We start from the raw sequence: 12,197 nt of genomic DNA on the forward strand, positions 1-12,197 counted from the left end.
GGGAAAGACTCTTCTAATGTACTGCCACAGATTCTTTGTTCTCTGCAGATTACCTCAGGATTTATCTTTAATGAACAATACTTCTTAAATGATTTCAGGTTACCTTAGGTGTTGCTAAATATGTTGTAGATGTGCAGTAGATGGAATCCTTTTTGCAGCGCTAAGGGACTAACTGAGGAAAAGGGGGTAGCCTACAGATCTTAGGTGTTCTAGGATCCCTGCCTTGTTTGATGGCTGTATAGTTTAGTCCGGTACAGTCACAAATCCGGAGCTGTCTCTGCCTATGTATACAAAACATCTGGATATTCCTATCTGTAACAGACTTTTTTCCCAGTGCCTTTCAGATTTTGTGCTGTAACACATTTGAATATATTGTAACAGGTTTAAACTTTAACTCCTTCTTTCTGTATAATAAAGGTTCCATATCAAGATTTCTGGTGAAGGTTTAAAAATGTAAATATTTCCCTGCAGGATGAGGAAAAGCTTCTAAAAAAAGTGAATGAAATTGTGGAGGAGCAGCAACATCTTAAGGATAGATTAAGTGCTCATAAATCTGAGGTTATAAAGACCCAAAATGAAACTGAAGAGTTCAGAAAGAGATTGTTAACTCTTAATAGGTAATTACTAATTGTACTCCTGGGAAAATTATTGATGTGATAATGTTTAGAAGAGTTTTAGTGATCAGATGTTTAAATTTCTCTTGGTCTGTTTTCCTGTGAAAGATTCATTAGAGACATGGTAACTTACATTTACAGTATGCATTAGTTAAAAAGCGTTTCTAATTCCGTATGTAGTTCCCAGAAGTAATGCGAATGAGATTATTTCATGAGCCATCCCATATACCATATGGAATTAATATTATCTTATTATCTACCTAGTGTTAGGTCTCGTTGTGATTTCTGATAAATATGTAGTGACTTCTGATAAGCATGTATTGGCTTATAACTTGATCTCAGGTGGCATTAAGTTTGCTGGTAGCTTAATATTTCTGTTTGAGTTGTATAGTTGGTTCGGTTAATAAGGCTTTTTTTCCTGATTTCAGTGTCCTCATCTTCTCTAGGCCTTTCAAGTGTTGGATACCTTAAACTAATATTAATTTTAGGTCACTATTTTGTCCTTGCTGTTCTTCTAAATCAAAAGCTTTGGGGACAGTTTATACTTTGGTTTTCTTATGCTTGCTTATTGTTGATATGTTTAATGTCTGTTAATCAGGAGTCTTTACCTTGCCATAGTGACAATAATTTTTGAACATAGACTTGTGGAATTTTACATAAACATAGATTGTATGCCTAGTAATTAATTTTCTAGTGTGTAAGTTTAACAATATAAGACTGTTAATGTCTTTGCCTTATTTAGCAACTTGATGCTATCAAATGAATTTGTTGCAAAGAATTGAGGTGTATTTCAAGTAGGGTAATGATGTGCTAGAATAGTGCATGGTTCCCAGCTCCCTCTTTAGTAATTTGGGAAAATTAAGGAGATGGAAGAAGTTATGTACCATTTTGAGTACTATTTTCCTTTATGTTTAGTAGGGATTATAGAGGAAAAAGCCCTCTTTTTGTGCTTAGTAACTGTTTTTCATGCTATATGGCTGTGGATGTTATTGGTAGCAATGCTTCTGCTCTTCAACTGGTTTGTGCCTTTTGTGTATGTAGGGAAACTACAAAATTACAAAAGGAAGCTACAGCTATAGAAACCTCTCTGGAAGAGAAAAGATTAAGACGACATAATATGCTTCTTGAATGCAAGCTGCAGGACTTGAAAATAAAACTCCTGTCTGGATCACTGGATGACATCAGTGAAGTAGAGGTATTTAAAAGGTTTACAGAAGATAGATACCATGGAGCAGCAATTCTTCAGTCTTGAATTTAAAGATACTTATTTTTTCCTTATAGGACTGTTTGTCTTGCACAGTAATGCTAAAATAAATACATTGTTTCCATGTGATCAGGCCTCATCCATTCAAGAGAATAATTTGGGGGTTTTTTTTTGTAGAGGGGACTACTGTTTGCAAGTATTTTTGCTTGTGCTTGAAATGTATTCCTGTGAAATATGTAAAATTGCTGTGGTACAAGAAAATCTGTATGAAGGAGTATTCTAGATACACATATGTAAGAGAACACACGGGTCAGTTCAGAAATGTAAATAGCTATGGTATGTGCATGGACTGAGATAGTATTTGGTTAATCATCCATAATATAAACCCTGTCTAAAATCAACCTTTTCTCTTCAGTAGATGTAGATCCTCACAGAAATCAGGGATACACTACAGTAGAAATACTCCTGCTATCAGGGGATTTACCCTCATTATTTTTCTCAGTCTTCCCTCTTTTTCCAGCATATCTTTTGTGAGGAGAAATTAAACTTTCTCCACTATTACAAAAAAGAGCTATGGGTTTTGAAGGACTTGTAACAAGTCTGTAAGTTTGGAAGGAGTCTTGTTGAGCCCATTCCTTAGAAGAGTACTTTTGCTGGAGGATAGATATGAATTGAGTGGGTGAGAAGACAAAATGAAGGCAGTGAGGGAGGCAGTCTTTGAAGGGAAAGGACATGAACTGCTAATCATCAGAGTATGTAGGCAGCTCAGCTCTTGCTGTTTATGAATAAGGACGAGATGAAACCAAGGAGGTGTGTAGTAGGAATAACAACTTCAATTCCTAATTAATATCACTGAGAAGACCAGTAAGATTTGGTTCTGAGAGAATATCTTGGTGGGAAAGGGACTGATAACGACATGCAGCATGTGTTTCATTCAAGGGAAAGTAGCTGTTTGAAATCCAGGCTTACAGTGTCCAGAAGATACTCTGCTTATGCTGTACAGAATTGAAGCTACTCATTTCTTCTGAGGCCAACTGAGTGGAAGAAATGCCTTGACTTACACGCTTCAGAGCCTTTCCTTGAAAGGCAATTGAATTATCCTGGGAACGTAAATCTTTCCAATCAGGAGATTTACAGTATGCACATTGTTCTAAATATATTACAAATAAATTACTGGTGCTTTCATCTTAGCTTCAAACTGAAATTAGCTGACGCTTTCATCTTCGTTTAAAAGGTGCATTTTTTAATTAGACTGATAAGGTCTTAACTAACTGTTCACTCCATTTTGGCTAGGGGAGGAACTACGGAATAAGTTTACCTCATACCATGTTACCACTGTCTCCTCATTTTATATCCTTTTAATGTATTGTTTTAACAGTTTAAAAATCAATTGTCATGTTTCTGAACCAGAATGTCCTTCATATTTATAGCTAGGAACTGAAACAGAAGGCACTCAGACTACATCAAGCATCTATGAAAGGGAAGAGGCAATTCAGATAGACTACAGCAGCCTAGCAGAAGACCTGAAGGTAATCTTTTTTGTTTGAAATTAGTAGAGATTGAGTTTTTTATCTTTATTTAAAATACTTTAGTGGTTGAAATTATTTATTCTTCACCCTAGTCTTTAAATGAAACTTATTAAAAGCACTGTTAGGCTTAAGTGCACGTGTGTTTGTGTTCTGGTTTTGCAATCATACGTAGCACTAATGTATGGGATTTCTGGAGACGTCACTTTCCCGTATAACTAAATCTAATTTAAAGCTTACCTAAACCATCAAAATAGAATGGAGAAATAGTAAATATAACTCTGATTTTTCCTTCCTCCTTTACCTTCTGCCTTTAAGTTCCAACACTACAGGTTAATGACTCAAAACTCTAGAAACCCATGATTGGCTGCTGGGGGGGGTTGTACCACCTTCTCTTTGTAGTATGTTCAGAGACTGAGACTTACCATATTTCCCTCTGTAACAGTCCATTAAGTCATGTTTTCTCAGCAGTTTTTTGTAAATTTTTTCTTTTTTCCTTTTTAATCGTAAGGAAAATAATTAAATGTCAGAGGCTAGGTACAGAGTAAGGGATGAATCTGTCATCACTGGAGCTTGGCTCAAAGAATTCATTGAGAACTTGTCTTCAAAGGTTTCCTTTACAAAACAAGTAGAGAAACCAACTAATCCTCCTCCTATGTTGTATTTTAACTCGGACTTCTAGCCTGAAGGGAATTTGTTGTCTGTTTTTAAAGGTCTTCTGGAACAATGCTTAGGATCTAGTAAATTTATTCTGAGAACTAAGACTCTGAGCGCAGTTTTTTGTTTTGTTGTGCTTCCAGTTAAAGCTATTAGATGAGTGGGGTACTTCTTCCAGAAACCATGAGTGCTTGCTGTATATGTTGAAATGTCTTGGCTTAAAGGCAAATTTTATTGTTCTAGGTTTTGTTTTTGTTTTTTTTTCTTTAGGACCTAGAATCTGAGAAAGATATAGAGGATCATCTGAAACAGATGCAGCAGGAAATAAAATTTAAAGAGAATACTTTAATCAAGACAGCTGCTCCGAACCTGAAAGCAGTAGAGAAATTACAGATAGCTCGGGACAAATTCCAAGAATCAATAGATGGTAACACTGAGTCTTTCACAGTAATCCCTTTTGTGACTGTGAGAGTTTTCACCCTAATTGAAATTCTTCTTTCTGGAGTTGGTCCTGCTGTCTTTGCTTCTTTCAGATACTAAAGTAATTTTTGTGCTCAAATGTTTATCTCGGTTGTCTTTTTAATTATATGTAAATGATTTATTAACATATACTTTACTCTGTAGTAGTTTACTGAAATACAGTTTGAATGATTGGAAAGATACTTTGTTGGCCAAATGACATCGTAAAGTATTTTTACTTATTTTCTAAAAATTACTGACTCTTATTATAAAATTCTTTAAATTTTTCTTAAATAATTGAAGGAACATATATGTATTGTCCAGAACTCAGACATGAGCATTACTGCAAAACTACTGGTATCCTTGAAGAACATTCCAGACTTTAAAATAGTAAGAAAACCAAGGAGTTCTGAAGCTGTAACAGGTAAATGCTGGTGCTGCTGAAGGCTACCCAGCTTACAGAAGGAATTAGAAGAATTTTGTTCATTGCTCCAGACAAATGTGGCATGGAGCAGATTGAATACATCCCAACTTCTCAGGTTGGGGCCTCCATTTGAAATCTGGAAGGAAACTCCATAATATTGGTATGCTTCTTGTATGTGCATGAGAACCTTTTTGTGCAATAAATATTTTCCTTCATGCTTGTTATGGCACACAATACATATTTGTTCTGTGTATTTGCTTAGAGGCTTATTATGGAGTAATTTCAGTAATTTTTTTCGTAGCTTTTGAGACCAGCAGAAAGGAGGCCAGAACATGCAAGAAAGAATTTGAACAAGTGAAAAAAAAGAGATATGAGCTTTTTAGCCAGTGCTTTGAGCATGCCTCCATAGCTATTGATCAGATCTACAAGAAACTTTGCAGAAACAGTAGTGCTCAGGTGTGTCATGTTCTTGGGTGCTTGGTTTAAAAGGCCTACTCGATACTTTGTTATCTAGCATAAGAGAACTTAGTAACACTTTTACTTTCCACAGACAGTTTCAGTCCTGAAGAAGAAAATTACATAAATAATAAAGACTTCAGAATTTTAAGGTCAGAGGAGGAATAGGTAATATGCCAAAGCATGCTTGACATTAGACAGAGAAGTGATCTAAAGTGTTAACAGAATTGGGAGCTACTCAGTTTGGGTTAGTTTTACTCTTTGTATTTAGCAGACTTGTAAATTATCATGACACAAATGTGAAATATATTTGAGTACGTCATTTAAAAATAACACTGGTTTACAGATCTAGTGATATCAATAATAAGTAATTAAAACCACTTAATCATTAGCATAGATAAAACTAAAAATCATAAATCACTCTTTCTGTGCTAGTGTTTTGTATGAGGTTTTGAAGCTCCTTATACCCCACTTAAATATTTATAAAAGAGAGACTTAATATATTTGTAGCTTTTAGGAAACCCATAGAAAAAATGTTTCACAATTGTATTAATCTTTGTTAGCATTCCAGTATTAATGCTGAAAGTAAAGAGGAAACTCATAAATGCTTTAGTTACAAAAAAATCTGTAGACGGTTGAATGTTTAAAGGGCTCAGGCTTGAATTCCTTGTCTGTCTTAAACTTCAAATTTTGTGTTTTCTCTCGGAGTCAGATATTCAGTGAACACCTTAAATATCTTTAAATATATCCTTTCTGCTTCTAGGTTGGACAGGATAATAAAGCATTTCTTCATAATTACTGGGCACATACCTTCTCCCCTGGACTAAACATGAGGCAGGATCTTGACTTTGCATCACTCTGAAACAACCAGTATTTTCCAGATGCATTGTCAAAAATAATTAGTTGGGTGCTTTCTGTGAGGTCTGTGATGCTGCACCTTGATTTGAGCCATAGTGGTAACCTGGTCAAGAGATTTATCCTGTCATTAGCTGGGAAGCTAAAACTGCCTACTAGATACTAATATAGCAACTGACGGAAGCTGGTCTAATTGCATTGGAAGAGTAAACGATTGCTCTGTGTGTGGTGATTTTTTTCTGGTTAGCTAAGGAAAGGGTTAGCTCTGAGTTTTGCTATTAGAGGAGGTAGCCTAGGTTGCAGCTTGAACAGATGCTTTTTAAGCAACTTTAATTATTTTTAACATGAAAATTTCTTGATAGTAAAATTAATATTTCTTAATAATATTATATTGATAACATTTACTAATAATGCTTTACTATCCAGTCCAAAAAAGGGAAGCTTTGATAGATTGAGTTAGTTTAACTTCTAGAGATTCTGGACTCAGAACATTGGTGCACTTAATATATTGCTCAGTAAAATTTATTTCATCAGCACATTGTGTGTTGCAAGTACTTTAAAAGAAACTACTGGCTAAGAAATTGTGCATACACAGACTCGCTGCTGGGTTTGCCACCAGTTCTTTTCCATTCTTCCTCTGTGGAGAGAGAAGTGTTGTTCTTCTCATATTTTGATGAGCAAGGAATATCTGTACCCTAGCAAGCTACAAGATGGTTTCTGCTAGCAGTGTCTATACATCTGAACACTTCCTCTTGCATAGATACATGCAGTGGCATAGAACTGGGAGTTGCATTGCAAGGTATTTGATATGTTTACAGCCTGAAGAACATTGTAATAACAATGACAGGCATTCTCTCAGCAGAGAAAAAGACAAAAATATGCATACCTCCAACAAAACGAAGGTACTGCAAGCACTGTATCTTACTTCCAGACTATTTACCATAGAAATTATTTTAAATCAAAGTACATGTAGTATTTTGTTTTCTTCCACTGCATCTGTGATCCAAGAGGATAACTCATTTGAGTGTCAACTATGGAAATTTTTCTTCTATCTCTATGCATTTGTGCAGAGGGGAGGAGACTGTATTTTATTTTCTCTTCCATTTAATGGGAAAAATAAACCACGTAGCAATTAGCTTATCCATCATACTTTTTAATGGTCTGGTAAAATGGCTATTCCTTTAAAATAATACTTTTAATTTTTGGACCTGGGAACCAGGATACAAAGTATAGAGAAAGCCTACCTATATTAAAATCTTTCAGCTCAAAGCTAGATTTTGTAAAACTAACCTTTTACAAAAAAGTGTAATTTTGGAAGTATATTTACTCCCAAACAAAAAAGAAAACTGCTTTTGAAGTCTAAAATTTTAATAATTCAAAAAAATTAAAGCAATTGCATAAAAGTTGATAAAATCAAGTTTGTTTAGTGGTTGAAAGTTTGTAAATAACAAATATGTGGAGCCATTTCCAAAATGGTGTTGTTAATTAGTCTCCTAGCTCATGGTTTGTTAACGAAGGCATATTCACTGGGAAATTTTATAGTGCTGCTCTTCTGTATGGATGAACAGGTGTCTCCTACAAATGAAGCTAACTTAGCAGTTTCAACACAAGCTCAGTATTTAAACCTAAAAAATATACACTTAATTTTATAAATGTCACTATTAATAATGAAATGTATGTGTTTCCAGGCATTCCTTACTCCTGAAAATCCTGAGGAGCCTTATTTGGAAGGCATTGGCTTTAACTGCGTGGCTCCAGGAAAACGCTTTATGCCAATGGACAATTTGTCAGGGGGTGAAAGAACTGTGGCAGCTCTGGCTCTTGTGTTTGCTATACACAGGTAAAAGAAATATTATGGTATTATCCAAGTGTGTGGCTGAATAAGTGGCAGGAAGATAGACATTGTTACACTTACAAACAAGTTAAAAAAAAAATCTGCTAATAGCGTACTTAAACATTACTAAAGACCTTATTCTATATCTGTCATTACTTCTTGTCAAAATTTTATGATATAGTAAGTGAATCTCTAAAATAATTAGAATGGTTATTAACATTTTTGCATCTAAATGCAAAATACTGTCTTGTCTTCTACAGTTTTCGGCCAGCACCTTTTTTTGTTTTAGATGAGATAGATGCTGCCTTGGATAACACAAACATTGATAAAGTAAGTTGGTCCCTTTCACCTCAGCCTTTTATTGACAATATAATGATATCTTTTGCAGAAGGATGGCTACTTTCATTATAGGTTGATAGGATAAAGAGATTGATTACACTGTCTTAACCTGTTTTAAAATATTACTGGGTTTAGGATGGAAACAGTGGTTGTATGAGATGTTAGACTAGGGCTAGGTTTAAATTCATAAATCTAAATGTGTTTTAATCAGTTCCCAAACTCTGAAGTTGAGAAGAATGGGTCAGGAGTGCAAAAGAGTGCCCCATAACCACGTGGTGCAATCTGACATGAAGGTTACTTGTGAATTGCTGGTTGGGGTGGGTTGACTGGAATTTTTAAGGCCTTTGAGTTCCCTTACCTCTAAGAAACAGAAAGGAGCATATCTGCATGTTGAAGGTCAAGTCATTCTGTCACTGGAATATTTATTTTATATAATTAGCCTACTAAATATTTTTACATTAACATCAGTTAAGGGCTATCACTCCCATCATTTTAGTCATGTGAATTCTTGCTTGATTGAAGTAACTTCCTGTCCTCCTCTTAATTTCTCTTTCCCTTTTTGCTAATAACTATTCACTGTAAAAACTTGGCTTGTTCTGACACATCTGGTAGAAGAGATGTCCAGTTTATACCTAAGAACATGCTAAGCAGCATTCTTCAGAACACTATAAATAAAGAATAGCTGATTTTTTTCTTCTATGCAACTGCATTTCTCAATTCAAACATGTCAAATCTGGTTTACTTTTCAGATAAAAATCACATTTGTAGCCCACAAAAGATGGTCATATTAACAGTTGTTAGCCAAATGGTTCCTAGGCTTATAACCCTAAATGGGTAGTGTTTTTAGTTTGAAAGTATCATATTTCATTTGACACACCAGTATGTTTTTAAGATGTATATTCAAGAACATCAATGCAGAAAGCTTAAGTATTTTAAGTTCTGGTCTAATGTGTAGTTATAAAAATAACATGCATAAATACCACTTTATGGCCAAAGAGCTATTAAACTTGGATTATATTACACATTAGGGTTAACCCTGAGATCGCCTTAGTTGTCTGTGTTAAGCCTTTAGCCGAGTCCTTGGGGCCCATCTAATCTGACTGGGAAGTTTTGCTGAGCTTCCTGCTTTGAAGTTGAGTTGGGCTTCTCCCTGTTTTGTAACCTTCGTGGCTAGAGATGGGCTGTCTCCCCTGCAGCTGGGCCGTCCGGCTGCAGAGCCTCTGTCCGGAATGCCCGCTTGCCTTACTGCCCCTCGGCAGCCCTTCCTTCTCCTGCTGGAAGGAGATGCAGCGTGGAGGGGTCGGGGCAGGATTACTGAAAGGGCTGCTCTCTTCACCTGAACTATGCGAAACAGGCAACCTGTGGTACGAGCTGTGATACATATAATATGCTTGGAGAACAGCTGCCTGTGGAATGCAGGAAGAGGGTGACAAAACAGTGGTTTCCTAGAAAATTCCTTTAATTGGCTTCAGTATCTATCTAGCTATTGTTATAAGGAGGGTTAGATGATTCTCTAAGCATGTGTGAAAAGTGTCTTAAACTGCAGAATGAGCAAAAGCAAAACTGCAGTGATCTGCAAGCATAATTAAGTTAATTTTTCCCTGCTCCCAGGGTCTTTCATATCTCTTTCCTTATCTGTAAGACGCAGCTGTTATTGGAAAGCACCAAAACCTTCAGACAGAGGAATTAAACATTGCAAGTGAGCAAAAATGATACATGGAAAATTGTGTTGCTGGTGCTCACTCGTATCCAGGTTTTACGCTTAGAACTAAGTGTTTTTCTTTCCATTCAGCTTAAGGATTTACTAAAGCAGATGTCCAGTAATTTACCAGTTATTATACTGTAAAATGAATGTGAATTATGTAACTCACTAAAGACAGTTCTTCCACTAAAAAATGACTTCCATATCACGTAGATGTAACTGTGCAGACAAATGCCTAATTAAAAATGTACTGCTTTTCCTTTATTCAGCATTTAATTCATATTGTGGGATACTGCCTTATTCGGTCACTAATTTACAACTTAACATTTGTACCTTTATTTTGCAGATCATTGGAAAAAATGCTGCTGTCTGCAGTGATATGTGTTTAAGATCTTAGTTTACAGCCAGTAACAACCTTTTCATACTTTCTTTCCTTATTCAAGAATTTCCACCTTCCTTTGTAGTTATATTAAGTAAAATATTTTTCATTGGCACTGGCCTTTTTCTCTAACTTTATTCATTGGAGTAAATGATTATTTTCTCAGCATTTTCAAAAAGCAGCAACTCTGAGGGGTTGTTCTAAGAATGTGCAAAGTATCTGTCTTAAGACCATTAAATTTCTCATTTTATCCTGCTTATTTCATAACTGAATTACTGAATTCTGCAACTAACATAGTTCAGTTCTTTCCTCAGCATTCCCTATTTATAGCATGGTTTAAGTCTGCCAGAACTAACTTACTGAAATATTTGGCTTCTTTCCAAAGGTATCAAGTTTCATTAGAGAACAGGCACATGAACAAGTTCAAATGATAGTTATTTCTCTAAAGGAAGAGTTTTATTCCAAAGCAGATGCATTGATTGGAGTGTGTCCAGAGGTAACAATTAATTATTACCAAGTTTTGTTAAATAATACATGCTGGCTTTTGTTGAAGTACTGACACCTTAAGGGTTACTACAGTGAATCATGTATGTAATTGTGCTGCTGGATTTGAACTACTTTGTGTTCAGAAATAAGTGCAGGTACTGGCTCGATGAAAAGATCGTTTTGGTAACTCAAGCTCATTATTGTATCTCATAGTCATTTATGAAATGCTTATTTCATGTAACAGAAATGTTTTAAATTGTATGATCCTTCCTCTTCTCAGCATGATGACATTATGTTCAGTCGAGTACTGACTTTGGATCTTACCGAGTATCCAGACATGGATGACCAGGAGAGAACAGAGGACAAACCCAGTCCTGTTTCAGAATAAAGCGTGGATGATTTCAGGGCCAGGTGACAACAGCAAGAACTGGGTTTACAGCCAACTTACAAATCTGAGTTTGGATGTGGCTGTTAGAGGTTGATAGAGAAATGTTTACCTTTCAAAAGAAGCAGTTTTCTAAAATATTGAAGGAAGTAACTGTTATTCATTGATACAGTTTTGTTAACAAGTAAGAGATAGCCAGAGGTTGTCACTTAAGTGTGTATGTTCTGGTATGCAGTGCTTTATCTTCGAATGTTTTGGGGATCTTTTGCCTTAAGATGAAGGATTACAGGTTCACATAAGCACACTGTTATAAAGATCAGCCTCTTGCTTTTCTTATGAGAAGTAATGTGTTTAGCCGCATCTTCAGCATGCTGTTGAGATGCATGCTACCACTGGTCAAGACCTTCACAATTTCTCTCGTGTTGCAGCTGCATCTATTTGCCTTTAGATAGGATTATTTCATGTTTTTTTTTTTTTAAAAACAAGATACTGAAATCTGCCCATTATCTTATGTGGCTTTTGTGACACCCACTAAGGCTTCAGTCTTCCACTGCAACCTTATGAAAACTTTAACTTTACAAAAGCTCATGATATATTGCTATAGGTGTGTTGTAACGTGGAAAAATTTCACCTTTGAGGTATTCTACCCCACACAGAAGTGGAAAGAATAAACCAGGTGTGAGTCAGATGCCATACACGTAGCAGCCTTATAAATTGGTTTGCAGTTGAGATTTATTACATAGCTGTCCCAGTAGTGTCAAGTTTATTTTGATGGCCATGCTTCATCTAAGAAGCAAAGTTAATTGAGTTGGTTACAGAACACCGAGAGAGCTTGAATCACTTCATCTGGCTTAAGCTTCACCTCAGTGTATGCTGA

General features: G+C 35.7%; 1 protein-coding gene across 1 annotated transcript in view; it reads left to right on the forward strand.

Moving 5' to 3' along the window:
- The window catches only part of SMC1B (structural maintenance of chromosomes 1B), a 34,852-nt gene extending 23,479 nt beyond the window's left edge, over window positions 1-11,373 (forward strand). Inside the window, exons 17-25 of the mRNA XM_069806924.1 lie at window positions 472-617; window positions 1,656-1,809; window positions 3,249-3,347; window positions 4,272-4,428; window positions 5,186-5,340; window positions 7,884-8,035; window positions 8,290-8,359; window positions 10,835-10,945; window positions 11,216-11,373. Of these exons, the coding sequence (XP_069663025.1) occupies window positions 472-617; window positions 1,656-1,809; window positions 3,249-3,347; window positions 4,272-4,428; window positions 5,186-5,340; window positions 7,884-8,035; window positions 8,290-8,359; window positions 10,835-10,945; window positions 11,216-11,323 (1,152 nt within the window). The 3' untranslated portion in view covers window positions 11,324-11,373. The remainder of the gene's footprint in view (window positions 1-471; window positions 618-1,655; window positions 1,810-3,248; window positions 3,348-4,271; window positions 4,429-5,185; window positions 5,341-7,883; window positions 8,036-8,289; window positions 8,360-10,834; window positions 10,946-11,215) is intronic.
- The last annotated feature ends 824 nt before the right edge of the window (window positions 11,374-12,197 follow it).

The sequence above is a fragment of the Haliaeetus albicilla genome, chromosome 19, assembly GCF_947461875.1.
Source record: "Haliaeetus albicilla chromosome 19, bHalAlb1.1, whole genome shotgun sequence".
Classification (NCBI taxonomy): domain Eukaryota; kingdom Metazoa; phylum Chordata; class Aves; order Accipitriformes; family Accipitridae; genus Haliaeetus; species Haliaeetus albicilla.